The sequence below is a fragment of the Phaethon aethereus genome (genome assembly GCF_964289735.1).
Source record: "Phaethon aethereus genome assembly, chromosome: 3".
Taxonomy (NCBI): domain Eukaryota; kingdom Metazoa; phylum Chordata; class Aves; order Phaethontiformes; family Phaethontidae; genus Phaethon; species Phaethon aethereus.
In genome coordinates, this window is record NC_138576.1 from 89614138 (window position 1) to 89635612 (window position 21475).

The following is a 21475-nucleotide window of genomic DNA, read 5'->3' on the forward strand; positions in this document are numbered from 1 at the left end:
TTTTTGAGTTATGATCCTAGTAATAAAACTCTCTTTTCCTACAGATTGCTTCTAAACTATTGAGAATAGGGAGAAGCGGTCAAAGATCAGATGCAAAAAAACCCCACAACCAAACAACCCTGGGAAATTGAGAAAATGGAGAATTAGAAGCACTTCTGTAAAGTGTACATAGTCCCCATGCCTGGGTTCATAAGGAACCATAGGTTTTTAATGAGAGCAAGTATCCATTAATCTTGGTGTTTGAAAGGTAGCACCCTTTCACTTTAAATGTAGTCATGAAGATACTGAGTAAACAAGAAAAAAAGTAGGGATCTACTGCCAGTTTTACAGAAAGTATTTTCAGAATAGAGCAGCTTTTCAACAATCCATTACCCATGGCATGGTGAACCTTTTCTTAACCCAAATGTTAACATAAAAGTATATAGACTTAAAGCAAAGTTGAATGCCCCACAAATGCCACAGGTTCTTCTGAAGATCCAGTATTCGAGATGGGAAAGATAAAGAGGACAGGACCACTGCTCACCAAGCAGCAATTCCCAGCCTGTGACTTTCCAGACAGAGGAAGAGTAATCACAGAGACAAAACCAGGGCTGACTCAGGTACAAGCTAATAGAGCTACCTTTAAGAAAACCAAACCAACCCCACAGTGGTGACTCCCACAGAGTTAAACCTGCAGGAGCAGATGAGTACTGAAAACCTTGACAATTTTTAAGCAAGTCTGGAGCGGACAGCCATGTACGGAGATAAAGGCTGACAGTCAGTTAACAGGACTCCTAGAGTTTGCTGCTGCTAACGTGAATTAGGAAAGGTCTCTAGGATTGTTTCCTCTTTGCAAGTCGTGGTGACTCTTTTGCTTTCCTGGGAAGCTGCTTTTGGAGGCACATGCTAACTCTTTGCTTGCTTTGTTTATGGCAGTGTCTGGAGGCCGCAGCCGCTTGCACCTTATTGACCTGGGTAGCTGTGTGAAAGTGCTCAGCAAAAACCGGGAGGGAAGCTCTGGCCTTTGTCTCTCATTGTCAGCGCTGGGCAATGTCATCCTTGCCCTCGTCAATGGAAGCAAACACATCCCATACAAGTAAGTGGTATTCTGTGTTGTACCTAATGATACTTGCAAGCAGTTTGCTTGTCTGGGCCTGAGGCAGACTTGGGGTAAGCAGGGAGACAGTCTGCTGGGGTCAGTGCAGCCCTCTTGAGTTATGTCAAAACCTGCCTAGGGTCCAGTGACACTTGATGTAACCTTACATCTGGTAGCTACACTGTATTTGACATTCAGCTTTCAAAGGAAGCAGCGTACTGAAATAGGACCCAGGTGCCTCAAAGTTCTTAAGGCTCGAAGTTCAGCACATTAGGGTTTTGTTTTCTAGGACTGTTCAAAGACTTTTTTTTAATGTTTCAAAGCATCTGAGAGCCAGTTTCATATTTGCTCCACAAAGACAAACGTTGCTGCCATAGTGCAGCACTACAGAGAAAATTATTTTGCTGTCCATTGTGTGCAATTTAGTTTCTTGAAAATATATGTCACAATGAGCATGCATGTTTGTCATGAGATTCTTTCTGTGATCCAAGGTTACTTTGCATTTTATTTCTGTATGGTTTGAATCTCAGTGTCAGCCTTTCACTTGCAAAAATAGAGGTAGGTCCCATTTGTCACACTAGACAAGTGGCCTTTGCTACTGCAGGGAGCTTCTGGGAAATTAGAGGAATTGCTCACCTAGTGGGTATGTACTCAGTTCTCTTTATCGTTTTCTCATCCCATTTGTCATGTGCACAGGTCTGAAAGCAAGTTTGGATTCATTTTCCAACCCAGACAGTCATACAGCCTTCCTATTGAGAAGTTTCTGCTTTTGTGGACTGTATTGCTTTTCTCTAGCCTAAAGCCTAGGAAGTAGCAACTAGCATCACAGGAATGGCTTACTGTAGCATCTTGTAATCAAACTGCTAATGAATGTCACCATTCATGAAGGACATGTATGTGAGATCTGGAGTTAGGAACAACAGGATGACATGAAAAACAAAGAAAGTCATTCACAGAGCAGATTTCAGTCCGTGCTTTTTACCCTTTTAATCATGTTAAAGTCTGCAAACATGATTATTTTCCCATGTTCATTCAAGTCTCTGTGGTATTGACAAGTTTTACTTATTTGCTTTTGTCTTCATTTTGCAAAATAAAGATTAATTGAATTTGGTTATAATTTTATTTTCCTTCTAACATTTATTGTCTAAAATTATTTATCAGTCTGGACTTAAAACATGCTCTCTGGAAATATTCCTGTTCCTGGATTTCAATCAGACTGGAATTCAGTTAAGGGCCAACCAAATTTGTTCATATAAACGTTCACGAAATGTTTTGTGGACCATGCACCTAGTCATAGTGTGAAAATAGCTTGAACTGTGCGCTTCAAAAAGTGTAGCTCAAACTATGATTATCAAAACCCTGTCTTCCTTCCTGTTGTTTTTTTATGGACTGAAGGGAAGGCAAGCTGTAGGAATAGAAGAGTTGTTAATGATGCTCCCTAGGCTAGAACTAAACATACAAGGAATAGTTACCAAATACAACAGCTGCCTTTCCTGGCAATGCTTGGATGGGAGAAGAGCATTACCAACCATGTCTTCTACTTGCTGCACTACCAATCTCTTCTGCCATTCCCAGCTGTTGCGCTTCTGAGCTCACACAGCCGGAGGTGCCAGCATGCTTGCTCATCAGTGTTTCTGTACCACTGAAAGAAGATAAAAGCTCTCTTCAGGCTAGCATCTCCTCTTGAATTCACCCCTGTAAGAGCAGATAGTATAGAGTGTAAGTATAGAGAAGTGTTTTATCACCTGTAAATGAGGCAATGTCTCTGTTTCTAAGGAGGACTTTTAAAATGTAATTTGAAAAACCTATTGGCTTATTTTGGAGCATACTTTGTCCACTTCTTGCTGAGAAGAGTGCAGAAAGCACTTTTTCCTGAATGTGATCTATTCACGAGCAATGGAAATAAGAGTCTTGGTGGCTGGGTGAGTGCAAACACTATTTTCTCAGTGATCTGGCAGTACAGGTGTGTGCTGCTCCTCGGTGGAGAAAAGAGGAAGGAGGCGTGTGTGTGCGTGCTGCATTGTAGAAGGGGCTGAGCATCCCATAGACTAATGTGATATGTGTTCGGTAGCACCTCTTGTTTAGAGCAGTGGCTAGCCTATCTAGCTGTGGTCATCTCCCTTTCTTTAGGAGTGTTCTCTTTCATTGTTAAGGATGAAATTAAAATTTTATTAACTGCCATGTTTTGAGTAGGAGTAAAGAATGGAAGTGTTTTCTTATGTGACAGCACTGCATATTATGTGTGTGGTCTCAGTAAATTTCCATAGAGCAGCAGACAAAATGGAGCATCTTTTCTTTATCTGAGCTATTAAACAGCCATTAAGTATTTTATGTCAGACTGTCATTTTATGGTAGGCACTGCATGGCTTCCTGGGAGCCCGGAAACTCACAATTTCATAGACATCAGGTTTTCTTCAACTGCAGAAATTTAGTTCTCTAAACTATGAGAGGCTGCAAGCTTTTAAACTCCCTTCAGTGCTGTATCCAGCTTTATCTCCACAGGTAGCAGCTGTAGGGAAAATCTTGTTCAGATTCATAGCTGGTATAAGCAGATGCTGCAGCATTGCCTTCAGCGGGCTGTGTGTTTATGGCAGGGATGAATTTGCCTCTGCCTGCAGTGTCTATGAAAAACACACGCTGATTTTCAGTACATTTCACATTTTTTTTTCTCACCCATAAGGCTAAGCCTTGGAAGTCATTAAGTTGGAATCTTTCTCCCTTGGGAACACCACCCACTCACTCCCCCCAGTTTTGGGAATAGTAACACAGATTGACACTAGCTTTAGCAGGAACTTGTCCACTAAAGTTGTAAGAAAGTAATGTAGAAATTCTCAGACGTCAAACAGTACAGGTTGGTATGGACTGGGATCTTGTGCTGCATTCAAGTTAAGTTCCACATGGGACTAAAGAATCGGCAAGAATCCCTACAACAGGCAACACATGCAGCTGATGTGTGACCAGGCCATGATTTCTGGGAGTGTGTGTCTTTCATACATGTATTTATAATGTCTCTTTAATAGCTCAGTGGGTTATCTCTTTGCCACTATTAATGTCCAGACCTATTTTGAACCTTACTAAGCATGTCATTCTGTCATGGTATGAACCAGTGAGTTCTTCCAGTTCAGTAAGTTATACAAAAATAGAATTTTTAATTTGACTTAAATACATTGTCATTTAACGTCACCAGTTTCTTTTGCTCTTGAGTTACAAGCGGATCCCTCAAAAGACTGGGCAAGAATTATTTTCTCCACAGGAATGTCAAATATCTTCATAAAAATTGGAAAGGGGCACTTGCAAGCCCAAGGAAGAGCAAGGGAGTAAACTCCTGCCCTGACCAAGTTTTACAGGGCTTAGATCTGCTACAGGAGGAGGGTTTTGCTAAGCTGCAGTAATTGTTAGTGCCATTTCAGTTTTTAAGATCATTTCAGCTTTACATTAGTGCTGCATTATCTGCCTCTGATTTCCAAGATGAATGTGTTTTAAACCCTCAAATGACTACCCATTTGCACAAACTCCAGATACTGGTTTATATAGCTCACTATTCAAAAATTACTCCAGTTGCTAGGCAATAGGGGTGGTGATAATTCATGATAATGCTGTTTTGGAAATAATCATTTTTATACATTTTAATGACTATGAGAATGTAAGAAAACTGTTTAGAAAAGTACAAGGCTGTATGAATTTCTCTTTCAGAAATTGTTGCTTGTTTTAATTAATAAGCTTCTCTCTTAATGTGCTATCCCAACGTGCTAGTGTTTCTGGAGGCATCCTGTATTTTGAACTACATGCTTATGCTTATCCAAGGAGGGAGTCTTGCCCATAAAATAGATGGGTGTGAGTCAAAAGCATGACTTTTGTTCTTGGCACTTCTGCTTCTGTCATATGGTTGCAGTTCCTCCCAGATCTTACAAGCTGGTATTGTTTTGGGTTTTTTTTATCCTATCTGTAGAAAATAAAATTATATTAAGTGACTGGTGCGAGGTTGCGCAAGAGGCTTAGTGGCAGAACCACTATGTTTTAAGATCTAATCTGGTGCTTAAACCATGAGGTAATCCATTCTTTCTTTCTGCATGACCTTTGGAAAATAATTTATTTCTCTATTTATATATTTATTCCCATTTATAAAGCTGAGCTAGAAAAAATTCAAATGGGACTTTGTAAAGGGCATTCAGACTTGGCAGAAAGCACTACTTAAATTTTAACTGTTGCTAGGACTCTTACCTTATTTTTTCACTTTTTTTAGAGGTGAGGACTCACATAGATGGTCCTAATGAGATGAAAAATCTGGGTTTTTTTAGTCAAGGGTAGACTATTATTGTTTTTAAGTGAAGGAAAAGGGAATGTGTTGCATTATAGTATTGTGCTTATAAAAGATGAGCCTAAACAATATGCTGCATATCAGATATTTTCTTTAAATTGTTAGTTAATTATTGGAGTAAAAATGAAAATGAGGTTTGGATGGATCCAGTAATTCAGATTCTTTCCTTGGTTAAATGGGTGTATCTCTCTGCAGTTGTTTCATCTGTGTAAAAAAAGACTGCGTGTGAAAAGTACTGGGATCCCAGGTATCTTTTGTTTATACATTTTGCTATTGCATTTAAAGCATGAGTTAGATTATTTTTCTCAGACAAAATGTTAGTGAAAGCTTTGAAAAATTTTCAAAGGAAGAGATAAGAAAAGCTATAAACCAGTTCACAATAAAATTCTTGTACAATAACTAGTATTTGTTGTATATATTGTATATATTACACTAACAAATACTGGAGATTTTATTCTTATTTAGGAGCTTGTACTAAGTCTTAGTTTTGTGGGTTCACACCACCATGTCTGCTTACTAGGCTTGAATTTAATGCCAAAATTGAACTTATATGCTCAATAAGCAATCTGTTTATTGGTTACTTCATCAGCGCCTAAACCTATTTTTTTTTTTTTTTTAATTTGGGAGAATTCAATCACTTTTTCTTTCCTCTGCTGCACCTACTAGTCTTCTGTTCCTTGCTTTTGCTTCTCCTCAATGAGAACATGGTACAAAGACCACAGAAAGCCTCAGAAAAAATCTAGTGTTGCCTTTGGAACCTCCAATCTTTCTGTGTTAATTTAGTATTTAATATATTAGAAGTGGATGAAGAACTGTTTTGCTGTTTTACTTGTGGAAATGTGAGACCAGATGAAGGGGAAATAAAGAATGAAAATGATGACATTAGTGACAGCTGAAACAGAATCACAGGACTGGGAAATGGCCCAAAATGAATGGGAGAGCTCTGAGAGACCCTGACATAATGTGTAGAAGAGGCAACAATCCACAGAGAAGAACTGGGAAGCAGAAAAGAAAAAGAAATAAGGCCATTCAAAACGAGGAATAAACCTAAGAAATACCCCTGAATGATCCTTATTGTAGGAGAGTGGTCAATAGAGACTTTGTTGAATGTGAAATAGTTCCTGATTAGTTATCCATAACATGATCTGCTCAGGAACAAAATAATTTTTCCATGATGTTGGCAACCAGGTCGTATGGACCAGAGCCTTGGCTAACAGACACTGAAGCCACTGGAGCAATGCCATATTGTACCAGCTGAGGACCTGGCCTGAGATGCATGCTCTTTGACACTAGCCACAGTGCTCTGGCAACATGGAAGACCAATGCAGTTGCCAGCAAGAGCTGAACACTGAAACACTGGCAGCACAGTTATAATGAGAACTTGGAGCATCTGGCAATAACTTTCACCTTTGTTGTTTTTTTTTTTTTTTCTGTAGCTAACAGTTGAATTTCTGACAATTTTCTTCTTTATTCCAGGGAACTACATAAAATAGATGGAATCAGGGATGCACAGTCTGTGAATGTAGGAAAACTTCTTACATTTTATTAGAGTAATTTCATCTGCAACCCAAGAGCATGAGGATAACAGATTTTGCATGCTCCAGCAATCACTGTTGTAGTGTTCGTCAACAATGCATTTTATTGTTGTACAGCTGATAGTGCAGATTTGAGCTTTATCTGCACACATCTTGCAGTAAGGTGTTTCATCATCAACTTAACGAGACATAGTAGACAAAATCCTCAAGGAAGGCTTCAGTGGAGCTGCCATCTCCCAGCTTTGGGTTTTCAACTCAGTCCTGCCGGACTGGCAAAGTGATAATTATTGGCGCAGAGGTGTCTGCATGCATATGTAGTGGATGTTAAGCGAGTGTGTTGCATTCACTGAGCCTGATCTCCTGTTACACCAGTTTTACAACAGCCCTCAGTTGACATGGCTCCATTCTGCACAAGTGTTCAAATGGGAAGAATCAGGCCTTGTGAACTAGCTCTTTTAATGCTCTTTGAACCACTTGATGAATTACCGCTTTACAGATACTGTAGCAAGCAAATAATGATGGACTGCAAAGTGAAATGAGAAGGGAAGTGCTTGTGGTTTATAGTCAGATTTAATAGCAATTACTAATTGCATTTAAATAGCCATTCCTATCAGCAGCAGATAGCTGCATCATGGAAGGACACTACTTTGGTCCCGGGCCAGCACAGACATGACTGGTAATGAACAAGCAATCCAGTAGCGTGCAGAGATTGCTGAAATATGACTTGAATGGGACCCAAATAGGCCATTGTGGTGATTTCATACACAAATGAATCTGTACTTAATTCATTAAAACACCATTTTGAACTTTCAATTAGGGTATCCAGCAGTTTATTCTCACCTGTTCCACCACTGGTTCAGGCTCAATTGAATGTTAATACAATTTCTTGTGTGGAAATGTGGTGATAATTCATTTCACGTATAATTGAGCAATTTTTAAATAGTCATATTCTTGGAATAACTAACTCTTTTGCAATGCAACAAATTATCAAAAAGCATGTAGTAATATTTATTAGTCTTACTTCACATTTTTGGTTATCTCCAGCTTCTTGAATAGTTGCATATGGATATGATCTGTGAAATTACCTTTTGTTTCCCTACTGATCCTTCTTTTCCTGCACAAAACCAGTGTGACTCAGAGAAAGAGAGCAGAGACATCCCACTGCAGATGACCAAAGAAAATAGCTTGTCTTTGTATAGTGCCAGTATGTAGCCCCTTGTTCAGAGCTGGCTATCTCATTGCTAAGAAGAGGTTACAGGCTGCAGAGAATTTAAAAGAGAAGCAAGGAGAATTATGAATGGTCTGAGATGAAAGGGTTACTCACCTGGAAGAACACCACGACAGAAATAAAGCTTCATAGCTTGCAGGGAAAAGGAGGCCTCTGAGAGGGGAGATGGCAATTACTCTGTAGTAGTTCAAGGATGTGAATACACACAGGGGGAGAGAAACATTTCTGGTGAGACAAAGTGGCAGGATGATTTCTTATCCTTAAGTAATGAGACAGAGGAATATAAATTTGAAAGCATGCTAGCAGTGATTCCTCTTAGTCAATGGAGTAACTTCTCAAGAGCTGAAGCGAGTGCTTCATTGGTAGAATGATTTAAAAGCAAAATAAAAATATAACTAACAAATATTAATTAAGAGTTTTATAATAAACAGTTCCAGATTGGTTAGGGTCTAGGCTTATGCAATTTCAGTGCAGAGTTCTGGGGCCAAATCTTTAACATTTTTCCATAGCTGTACTTCCATTTTGATAATTTATCTTCATCCTTGTTTGGAAAATGTTTGCACATGGCAGGCAGTTATGCAAATAAACAATCAAACATGTTCTAGAGTGTCTACTAGAATCTCCTCTGCTTTTAGGAGTTTGAAAACTAGCAGTCGGCTGGATTGTTACACTTGCATGGCATCAAAGAAATTCAGAAAGTCTCTGTGGTGTCTTTCTCAAGACTCTACCCCAGCAGGGATATGGGATGTCCAATCTGTTTCTGTGCCAGATGATTTAACTCAGCTAAACATTTTTCTTCCTTCACCATTTAGTTACACTTTTTTTTTTAAGGTCTGTTTCTCTTTGAATTGCAAAATCAAGTTCTACCAGTGCTTGATCCAAAACTCAGTGTAAGTCAATGGAAATCTTTTTATTGGGCTTTGGCTTAAGCCCACAGATTAGAAAACATGCTTATATCTAATTAGATGAGATAATCCTCAAATCCTTGCTAAGGGATATTGTATACCGTAGTTCATGGTCAGTATTTGATGATTAACAGCTTATTTGTTGAAAGAGGCTGTATGTGGTTAAGTGTTACCTTGTGATGAGTTTGTTTGGGGTTGCAAGGGAAGTGATTGATGAATTTGGTGAATGTGAAAACTGGAAATGTACAATCATCTATTGACTGGCTGCAGATGGATCTGTGACCATGAATTTGGAGTTCAAGAAGGTTATAGAGGAACTTGCCACATAAATAGGGATTTGTGACTACTGAAGTGGCACAAGCAGGACTATTTGATTTTCCTCTTTAATGTATATGAATAGTATTTGTGACCTTAACTTAAAAATAACAAAAACTTGGTTTACATTTTTCAGGAAAATAGTTGAACAATTTTTCTTCATACTCTTTCTTTTCTTGGACTCTATTTAACACCACCTTCCTCAATGGTGTAACAGACCATAGAAGCTTTGAAGAGAATTGCGTCTTTGTAAATGGAGAATATTTCAGCGAGTTTGTCTTATTGCTTCAAGAACATTTGAATGGCATTGCAACAGCAAGATGGTTTTTTCCGTACAAACTTTTATTGAAGTTCTTATTTTCATAACATGTTTGAGAGGAAAGCAATGAAGACAATCCTCTTGTGCTCTTCTGAAACCAGGACAAGATACCAGCTAGCTTCTGCTGGATGATCAAAGTTTTCTGGCTGGTGGTTGCCTCCAGGCCTGTACACAATGAACAGATGTGGAGTGAATTTTTTAAAATATGCATTGACTTTTCAGAGTTCAGCAGGCTGGTTAGAACTATCTTCTGAGATATTAAAATTAGTGCTCACTCCTGCTGCAGAACAAACTTGTTAGGTATTTTAATTTTTAAAATTTTGTTTGTTTATAAATGCCATCAGGTGACATGTTTTCTAGCAATATGTGACAAAACTCAGTAAAATTAATTTCAGACAGCAGGTTTAACTGTTTTAGGTGTATTTCGTCTCATCTACTGCATCAGCAAAACTGTTCTACTTGCCATATTTAAAATTATTCACAAATGGGTTACTAAATTTTTCCCCTCTCTATTCCTTAGTTTGTGCTCTCGGGCAGAAATAAAGCTTTACTCATTTTGAAAATGAATAACAAAACATACATCAATGCTGTCAGAAATATCAGCCCTTCTGGCTCCCTTTGGTACAGCTGGCTCTGCGGGGCAGAGGGCTGGGCAGCAGAATGATGGCGGCGGCTGCTTTGGGTGCTGTTACCAACCTGGGGGCTGTGGAGGTAGTCTTCGGTCACTGTAAACAGAACAAAAGGAGGAAGCTGGGAGCTGTCACAGACATGAAGGGATTCTGGGGCTCGGAAAAGGACACACAACATACTGCACCCTTTGCAGGAGCGGGTGCTCTCTCTGATTGAAGTCTCTCTCCTGCCGCCCTCGCCGTAGGCAGCTTGCAGCGCCTGCAGCTTTCCCGGGTGTCCTGGCTGCCGTCGGGGACGCCCCAGAGGGCAGGGACCTCGCGTAGCTCCCCTGTCGCGTGTGCCAGCCGCTTCGGGCAGCTCAGACGGCACTAGGCGCCCGTGCCGCTCGACTCCGAGACAGCCGGAGGACAAACGAGGGGAGCCACGTACCAGGTGAGCTGTTAAAAGCACCTCTTCATCTCTGTGCTAGTGGGACCTGAGTCTCCTTGGAGCAGTCTTTTAAGGATTGAACACAATTTTCATGTCTGCCTCCAGCTATAAACAGAGTAGCAGAATATTTTGTGCTCCTAGGCTGTGTTTCCTCTTTCTTGCAAATACTAGTTTTCACAAGCGCCGTGTGATGGGCTTTGAAGTCACATGCCTGTGCAAGAGGACGGGAATTAGATGCAGTATCCAGATCTGCTACCCAGGTGGCACGTACTGCATAACAAAAAAAAAAAGTTTCCAAAGGTACGGTGTTAGAGAAATAACTTCACTTTTTCAGAAAGAGAGAGGGTACTCTAGAAGCTCTGTGTACTCAGTCAGACCATGCTGACATGCACCTCCTGACTCCTGCTCATCTCTCTCATGTGCGGGCATTGCTGGAGTGATGGAGGGTCTCTCCAGGTAACAGATTTTCTTTTCTCTTTTTAGATGACTACTGCCATTTTGGATGGCTATGTGCTGTGTAATGGCATTATAATCAGTGGCTTTTGTTGGTTCTGAGCCACTCTTGATTGCAGTCCTCTGTGGGCTTCTTTGCCTGGAATCATTTATGTGTGTTTCAGACATAAACATCAAGTAGGTTACACAGCTGGCGACGTCCCTTGTGTCCACTTGCAGGTGCCGTGTCCGTTTCCCTCACACTCATCTCCGCGCAGCAGGCCCCACAGCGATGAGGGTGCTGCCTGGGAGAAGGCTCTGGGTGCTGTGAATCTGAATATGATGCTTTGGGTCTCTCCTGTACACGCTCCCAGGAGCTCTCACCTGTCTTCCCAGCAGGGTCAGGGCTTGTCCAGGCAGGGACATGATGCATCTGTGGTGCTGTAGCAGAACTCACCTGGTCTCTACTGGTAGCACAAACATATCTGTTAGGTGTACTCTGAAAATTGAAGTGGATTTTTTCATCCTCCTAAGAAAATTCATAGTTTTGCTTAAACTTTTCTGCCAAACATCTTTTTTCACAGAGAAGTAAGACAATGAAAGCAAAGAATTACAAGCAAGTCAGTATGTGTATTTGACAATAAACTGGCTATCTTTACAAATTGGCTTATTTGATTACAGAATAATTTACATTGTTTAATACATAAGATTTTTGATTTTCTCTGATAATGCTATTATATCACACCCATGCAAAAGATAGTACAACCCTTAAAAACACATTTTCAATTCCATTGACCAGGTTCCATCCTTCAATGGTGCTGCTCTGTGGAGCAATACCAATTCCTTTAAGGAATCTCAGCTACACACTAATAACTCTTCAGATGCCCAATCCGAGAGCAAACTCTGCTGTTGCTAAAGGTGTCCCTCTTGCCGAAGACCAGAGAACAACAGCTAACTGAAGAGAGTAACAACAAAGCACCACATCTTTTCAACAGGGAACATTTAGTCACGGGCTATAAATAAAGAAAACTGTAGGCTGTGTATGAAATTACAGTAAGGTAGTATTCAACTCTAGCAGTAATAGTGTGGATGTGTGAGAGTCATTTTGCCTAGCCATTGCATGTCTATTTTGTACATTAAACAGCTATTTTATCTGTCTATTGAAACTAACTTCAAGTTTGGAACACAAACAACTTTCTTAATAATTTTATGTTCCTATCCATATAGATATAAACAAAATAACTGTATGCTTCATAAGTATTACCAGCATGTTGCTTCACCTTACTCATCTCCCAGAAATATAAAAATCAAATGTTTTCTATCAATATCTAATTCTGTAATCCATATTAAACCTAATGAATTCTGTATCTTGTGCCAGTAACTGGAACTTCATTTAAGTGCCTTTTTAAGACTGCATAATTTGGAAGTACAATTTATTGTGCCAGAAGCCAACCAATAACATTTACGTATGATTATTGTCTTAAATATAAAGGTACAAAGTTAAGTATTCTATGCTGACATTATAAATTATATGCTGCCCATATGATCTCTCACTGCATTTTGCAATACCTGAATGTGAGAGTAAATTCTCCCTGGTTAATCTTATAATATGCAATAGGAATACGTACAGTGCTTTTTCCTTCCGGCTCCTTTCTCACAGTAAACAAACATCTCCCAGCCCATGGTCTGATTATGTTCATATTGAGACATTTCTGCAATTAAATCTGCAAACCTTTGCCTATTTAAGTAGAGAGCATTCTTTTGGGACATCTCTAGAAAGATGGGCAGAGAGCAGCAACTCTTTACGCTTGCTGTGCAAGTTCCAAGAGGGGGAATCCTGAGGGATTCTTGCCCCTTTCACTCATAGTAGGAAGAAAAATTCTCTACCACCATATTTAGGAAAAAGGTCCAGCTTCTTGCAGATCAGAGGCTATGCACTTTGGTGCATAGGGTCAGGGCTTAATGAGTATTGAGAACTCACTCGGCATACTGTCCTCTGCCCTTATCCAAATTTTGAATTGCAGAAGTATAGACCAGCAATGGATGTGTTTGAGTGGTTGATTTAGAGCCACAATTTGTGGCATTCGTGTGCATTTTGACTATCTCTTTCAGAGTAGGAGCCAGTAAGAACGGGGCACAATATTGATATCGTGGGGTGAATCTCGTGGTCTTCAGAAAAGAAACTCCAGCACAGTTAGATTGCAGGAAATGAGATAGCCCCTAAATGTGATCTTATGCTGCTTCTCAAAAGTTTCTGTCATCACTCTCAATCTGTTTATATTAATTATTAAATGTATAACTTTTATATCCTATGATGCCCTTAATTTACAACAGCTTTACAGAATGTGAATCAGGTACATTTTCCTACCTATTCCTACCTGCATCCTACCATCTTCAATCCTTTGCACTCAGTAACAAGTGGTAACATTATGAAACATCCTGTTCTTTTCCTTCTTTATCTCCAGTATATTTCAGAAGTAATTTTTATTTATCATACAGTTCTGGCAAATAACTGTGAAGCACTCATTGTCCCTGCTGCAGTATCCTTAGTCCATGGTTGCTCAGAATCTGAATCTGACTGCAGTTTCTCAAATACTTGCATAATTCAGGTGGGGGAGAAGGAGGCAGACATAAATGGAAGCTGCATTTCTGATTCTGAGCCATTCCAGGGGCCCAGCATCCCATGTTTAACCTTCTGGAGGTTTATCTGGCAGCGGGCACCCCAGGATGCGTGTTGAGCCACCCTACTGCCTGACATCTCCATGAGACACAGTGCACAGTGCTGTGACCCTGTCTCTGACACGTCCCCTCTACTAGCAGCAATCACATCCTTGGCAATCCCCTATGGTAGGCTTGTAGGAGACCCAAAGGAAATAGTGTCTCGACTGCTGTCTCAGTGACTGTGCTCCTAAACATAGGATACTATACCTGATGCTCTTTTACCTGGTGGAGAAGGTCTAGAGATGTGTTTTCTGGTTTTTTTTCTATTTGCCAGGTGTGAAATGGAATGGCATGTTCTGCTGTGCTAATTGATTAAATGGCATCCATCATGTCATGGAGAGATCAAACAGAATTATTTTTTCTCCTGTGCTACCATTTAAAGCTCTCAATTCTGCTCAGATCATTAACATATAATTTTCAGATGAGCTAGCCGGAAGGTCCCTAAATAAAAATTAGTAGAAAAGATTAGCTAGGAAAGCTAGACTGGTAATGAGCTGTTGCTTTATGGTAATGTGCTAGGTTTATAGTTCATATCTAGCCCTAAAATCAGTGATAAGTGCAAGTTGTCAGCATTTGATAGCTAATTGGTGTTTCTTGGAATTACACTGCACAAAAACACTGAAATGAAACTAAAGATTTTCTTTATATATAACAAGTTAAGAGTTAATTATAAATACTTGGGTCAAAACCACCTCTTAGCTACACTATATGCAAATCTGCTGTGCTGGGTGAAGATTCATGTGTTGTCATAATTTCTTTGGTCCCTTGTGGATCATTATTGCTTTTTTTTGAAACTGGTACGGTAGCAGCTTTGAAAACAGAACAGGACCCTTAAACCATTTGCTATGTATTTAGTATGTCATGCAACACAGAAAAAAATAACTAAACCTGAACTACTGGAAAATATTAACAATGCAATAATGACTTGAACTTTCATAACAGCCCGTTTGTTATTGATTGTTTACTCCGTGTTCATTTGAGAACTGCTGTCCTCCCACAGAATTAACTGGACATAAAATCATAGCATGGATCTGAGAAATTATAAAGCAGGAATAATCTAAGGCACAGGACACGAAAAGTTAAAAGCCTGGCTAACTTGACATCTGTGAACTGAGATTTTTGTCATTGCACAGCTATAATTAGGTGGCTCTAATCACTCTCATAATGCTAATACGGGAATTGTCCTGTTTGTCCTCAGTAGCTGGTGGTGGCAATGACTGCTATGCACGATGTTGTGCTTCAAAACTGTAAAGCCTGACAAGCTCCATGAGCAGAACTGGCTCTGACATGTGTGCTCCAAGAGATATTTAGCCACCTTCTGAGACTGAAGCATACATGATCACACCATCTCATTGCTAGTCATCCAAATACATTTTTTAATTGGCCATTTAATTGACCATTTCCAATCAGATTTAACACAGGGGCAGGCCTTCAGATATCTGAGGTCTGTGCAAGACTCCTGGGACTGGGAGAGGAACAGGGCAGAAGCAGGCTGGGCCACGAAGGTGTGACACCAGCAGTTACCTCGCCAACCAGCTGAGCGTAATGCCGGCCAGCCAGCAGACACAAGCCAACAGGGAGGGATGAAGGCACTGCAGCTGTAGGAGATGACAAGGTGAGGTCAAGGGACTATGCAGAAAAGGGGATAGCAGAAGTGTAGGAAATGGAGGAACACAGGACACAAACCCACAGGGAACTAGTCTTCATTAATTCCTCTATTCATAGAACAACTTGTTAATTTATTCAGATCCTCACCATCTGAAATGCAATTAGATGAATGTGTTTTCCTGCTCTGTAAAATTCATACAGTCAGCAGACAAACCCCTCTCTAAATGATTTGCTTATCAGCGTGTATGGAGGAGAAGGAGGAGGGATAGAGAGAAGACCTTAAATGAATTCACTGCTAGATCGGCTGAATTAAGTGACCAATTTTTGTCACAATTCTGCAAGAGCTGCAGAAGTTAACATCAAGAGGTTAAGAAAGTCCCGCTACACAAAAAGTCAGTATTAGCATTCAGATGTTACAGGAACAAATCCTGGAGGCCTGAATTAAAACTCACTTTAGAGTAAATCCAGACAACAAGTATTGCCTTTTCAGAGGGTGAACCCTGAACTATCTTGACTGTTCCCAAGACAGGGAAATCTGGAACAGCTGTCTCTGCATTTAAATTCAACACTCCTCCCAAAATGGGGACACATTTGGATACAACCCTCTGGATACAACACTGACCTTCTGTTTTATGCAGGCATGATACCTAATGTCTGAATGTCTAGGTGAAAGAACAGTGGTAAATGTAATCTGTCTAGGTCTGAGTAAATAACTGAATTGGTGTCCCCTGAGAAAGCATTAGTTAAGCCGAGGAAGACAAGGAGCTGTAAGATCCATCAGATGGTGAAGACTGATGAGACAACAGTAGCTAGCATTGAAGTGGGAGCTATCAGAGTAGAGGGAAGGCAAACAGGAAAGTTCTTCAAGGACCAGTTTTTGTAGAGATTTTATTTAGTGTTACTATCAGCAGCCTTGACACACACAAAGCAGGAGCATGCTACTCATAGAGGCTAGTTACACAAAGCTGAGAGCCATCATCTGTACAAAGGAAGGTCAGAACATCAGATGGGAGCAGCTGTGGGACCTCAAGGGCTACAGTAGTAGAAAGGGCACTAATGCAAGGGCTTGCCCTGTTGAACTGCTAACAATTTCTACTGAAATTTGGGAGCTCATCAGCTAGAAGCGGGGGTGGGGTGCATGTGCTGATTTAGGCATAGTGGTTAATGATCACAGGTGTCCACAGCTGATGTAACAGTGAAAAGGTAATGAAGTCTGAGGAGGCATTAGAAATAGCAGCAGAAAAATAGTCATGCCCCCGTGCAAGGGATTCTTCTCCTGGATGCAGCTCTGGTCATCCATATAGTTGAAGGATGAATTCAGACCGAAACAAGTACAAGAAAGACTAGCAAGGGGAGCAGGATAGCTTTTCATGTGAGAGAGAGTAAAATTAATTTGGCTTGCATATCCAAATAGAGTTAGGGAGTAGAGAGGGCATGAGAAGAAGTGTAACTGGTGTCTGTACATGTGGCAGGAGCATTCCCATCCCCGGGGAGTGAGAGCAATGGAAACCAAAGGGCCATGTTGGATCATGGGCAAACAGGGGTGTAGATGACTTCCAGTGTGCTGCCCTGAAATGGAAGTGTGTGTGGGCAGTGCTAGGAAGCCCTGATGTTTTTAAACATTAAAAAATGTTTTTTTCTAAATGCTTAAGGAGGATTATATGGTTCTCTGTACCAGGTAGGGGCAAGAGCTAATAATTCAGAGTTTCTTCTCAACCCAAGTATCACCTTCACTTTGATGATGGTCCCCCAGGGATCAGGCTCACAGGACCAAACAATGCATTTCTCTGTCCTCCTTCTCCTTCTGTGGCTGTCATCCACGCACCCTCTCTAACAGAATGACTGTCTTTTCTCTTGGCATCTCTTGTGTCTCCAGACACATTGGCCAGGGCTGGGTTGACTGGGCACTGAGGAACGCTTTTCCCCATCCTTAGGAGAGCACAGCAGGCATGCAGAGGGGATTCAGGAAGGAAGCTGCAGAGCATCACTGTAAACCCCTATAACCTAACACTAAGAACATAAGAATGGCAATATTGGTTTAGGCCAAATGTCCTTCTAGTATCCTGTCTCTGTCTAAATTGAACAGCAGATGCCAAGGAGAGAGTCTAAGACTAGAATGAGTACTTTGCCAAAATTTTCTTGCAGCCTCAACTATTTCAGCTGCAGGATTTCCTGAGCTTCAGCAGCGGCTTTGTAAACAGAAGGGGGACCTGCCAGGCACATTGTAAATGAGTCCAGTTTGAGGTTTTTTGAAGACGGTTGAAGGTTGAAAGGAACTTTTTGTGAAAGACTGGCTCAGCTTGTCTTTGAAATTTTTAGTGCTTCTGGGATTTTGAACAGCTAACTCTTTAATAGTTGGTTGGTTTTTTTTTTGTCATTTAAAACTAACATACAAACATTAGTAGTTGTGTATTGCTTTCTGGCACTCACAAGTCTGTTCTGACTACCATCCTTGTGGAGAGCCCGCTATTAACATGGAAATACTCGAATTTACAGTTGATTTTCTGGGCCCAACAGATACCTGTAGAACTCAGGTAAAACTGCAGCTATGTAACAATTACTAAATGGTAACTTTAAAAGAGTTCCTTTCCTTTGCTGTCACAGGCTATTAAGAGGTGTCTGAAGTGTTGGAGATACAAGAACCTATTGAAGAGCTTGTCTAATTAATGGCATTGTAGTGGGCAAAATAAATAGAAGAATCCATTTAAAGAGGGAGCGAAACTTCAAATAACATAAAAAATGCATGTGCATCATTAATATTTTAAATTGCTACATAGATGAAGATAAATATATTTGATACAACCTATCTCCAAATTATTTAAATAGCAAATATATATACATTAAAAATCATTATATATTGATTTGACCACTTTTACTTACATTACATAGTACTTGCATGGAGACTGGGGTCCCTCAGGTTTTATTTGGAGTCCTCTGTGAATAAAGTATGATGGAGTGTGAAAGGGGTAAAAGAACCAAACATTTAGTATTCTTGTGTCTGTGTGTATAGATGACAAAATTCCCGCTGCCCTGCAGCAGCTGCTAGATTTGGCCCTATGCTGTCAAAAATGTCATCATAAAACTGCCTGTGGTTCCACAGTTTAATTTCATTGTCATATATTTGACTTCGGAAGGGATTATTTTATTCATTATTTCATGTACCCACTCATTAAATCGGCAAAAGCCCAACTCAGACCCTGCTGAAGCTTATGGGAGCCTTTCTGTGGATTTCAGCGACAGCTGGGTTAGGGCCACAGTGCCATGGGTTTCAGTTCGTAAAATCTCAAATTTGGGGCTTGTTTTCGGACATCACCAGAACCAGATGTGGGTAGAGATTTTTTAATCTATGACTTTTAATTGCCATGCAGGCTAACATCATCACTGCTGTCACTCAGTCTGTCTCATCACATCTCTAAATCAGCCCATTGTGCGAGTAGCTCAGTCCAGCTGTGGGGGAAAGTTGTTGCTGTCTGATGGCCATTCATTTTTATGTGAAAGGAGTTTTTGCTCTCTCGCCAGTTCCTAACAAGCTCATCCTGCCCCTGTTGATCGTTGGCAGTACAATTATAGAGGCCAAGGACTTGCAGGCCAGAGAACACAGTGTTCATCAGATTCTGCAAACATCGTTGCGGGTGTCTGAGAAACTTGTTTTGACCCTGAAACTATATATTGAATAGTGAAGCTAATGGAACCTGTGAAGTGAAACCAACTTTCTAGTCCATTTTCCTTTTTAAAGAAGATAGGTGTAAAGGAGAAGCTCTTCTTTCTTACTCTTCTCAAAAGAGAAAGAATGGGTAAAGATAGCTAAGCCCATACTTAGCCACCTTGTTACTTAGATTTTGGGAAGGAGACGCACATTGTCTAGGGTCTGTACATATTACCCGTACATGCCAGTACAAAATACCTAAATAATAATCATGGTTTTTTAATTCCTAGATGGTTTGGAGCTGAGCAACTGAGGCCAGTGTGTCCCCAACTGATAAATGGGAGATGACACCTAAAAAATTCCTGTTTTGGAGCTTGCTCCACCTGCTTGATTCCCATCCTGGGTGAGCACATCACTTGGCTCCTGCAAAGTCCATCTTCCTTCACAATGGATAGGGATTGCTTGTTTTAGCAGCTTTTAGCAGTTTCATGCTTCTCTGTGAAGCAGAGTTTGGAGCGGTATGTGAAGAGGAACTTTACAAGGTAATAGATTGATTACCAGGGATGGAAGCACGACTTGAAGCTTCTGACTGTTTATTTTGCTTTAAAGCTGTTAGTTTAATATTTTCACTGCTTTGCTTTGTGTTTTGACAGGTTATAGTCAGGACCCACTTTCATATGAGTGCGTATTTTTTTGTGTATTGATCTAAATTAACAGTTCTGAGAGCATCAGCATTGAGAAAATCATGTTTCTAACAATTTGTCTCTGAATTTTGACATCCAAAAGGGTATAAATACTGGCTGAAAGTTCCCCTGTGGTTGGGAATGTCTCTCATCTGTGTACTTTCTCTGTTGTGTTCAAGAGTGGAGTTTAAAAAGTTTCAGTCATGTTTCTATGGGAGCACAAATAGGATTTCTCTCCATCCACCCAGCCATCAATTCTCACAACATTTACAGAGACTTACTGTCTTTGAGGCTTTTATATCACTTTCTCAAAGGTTCTTCAAATTGTCCAACAGGCTAAAAGTTTATTGCTGGAGGTGATGAAGCAAGCTTGTGCGCAGGTGCACATGGAGTATGAACTCTTAAGTCTAAGTCTCTTTGGGAGTAGGTCTAGCGAGTAGCATAGATGAATTGTATAATTTTCATCATATTAATGACAGCCAAAGTCTGCTGCCTTTTTTCTTTTTTTCCTTTCCGCATGGGAGCGTGTGCACTTTCGCTGTCCTCTGCTATAATGTTGTGGGCTGAAGGTTCTAGGAGGTTGGCATATAAAATCTTACTAAAATGCAAAGTATTCTGCTGAGTGACCTTCCCAGTTTCCTGGAGATGCCGTCTATTTATGCCAGTAGCAGTGCCAAGTGGAGTGGTTTCTAAAACACAACAGCAGTCAATTTATTTTCAGGTACCACTCCATTTGGGAATGCAATTAGGATAACTAGGGCTGCTCTCCAGCACAGGAAACTGGGAAAGTCATGCTGCCAAATTGTTGGCATCTTGATGAAGGAGCGTAAACTACCGCCGTTGCTACTGCAGATCAAATGAGCGTAACCAGAATGAAGTAATTATGAAATCCTCCCCGAAGATCATGAATATTCATGGCTCAATTACAAACATTTGAAGTTAATTTTCGTTTGAGGAAATAACCCTGGTATTCCACTCTCGGTACCCATGAATCCTAACGCTCCTTGCAAGGCAGCGCTTGGTGCGGCAGCGAGCAGCCGTCCTGCCGTCGTGTGTGTGTGTGTGTTTGTGTGTGTGTGTGTAAAGCACCTCCCTTGCTGAGCCTCGGGAGCGGAGACCCGTCTTCTAACCAGCCCTGCGCGCCGTCCCAAGGGCCCGATCCTGCGTGCTGCCGCTTGACCCTGCGGACCCTGCCGTCCGTGCCGGAGGCGGGGTGTTGGAAATGCCCTTGCCGGGTGCCCCTGTGCTGCGCTTGGGCCCTCCCCACCCAAATTAGCCACCGGAGGGGCTGGTGTGAAGGCGGTTTCTAACGACGTGTCCTCGGCGGGTTGCCAGGGGACGTGTCCTCACGTTTGCTTTCTTGCGACGTGTTTTCTCCCGTCGCTGCCCTGTAGCACAGGCGCTGGCCCGCCCCAACCCGGCAGCCCGGAGCAGAGGCAGGCAGGCTCCCGAGCTACGCCAGTTGCTCTTCAGCAGCAGATGCGACTGTTGCCTTCTCACATAAAGCAACCAAATGGCTTCATAGAGACAAGCGGAGCCAAACTTGTGGTTGCCGTAACGCTTCCAAGTAAGGGAGCCAAGCAAGGAGGGGTGTGGGGGCTGGGAAGGCTTTTTCCTTCCCTTTGTCGGTG

General features: G+C 41.1%; 1 protein-coding gene across 1 annotated transcript in view; it reads left to right on the forward strand.

Annotated features, from left to right (window-relative positions):
- KIF26B (kinesin family member 26B) overlaps positions 1-21475 on the forward strand; it is a 298661-nt gene that overhangs the window by 247198 nt on the left and 29988 nt on the right. The window contains exon 10 of the mRNA XM_081998397.1: positions 916-1075. Within this exon, the coding sequence (XP_081854523.1) occupies positions 916-1075 (160 nt within the window). The remainder of the gene's footprint in view (positions 1-915; positions 1076-21475) is intronic.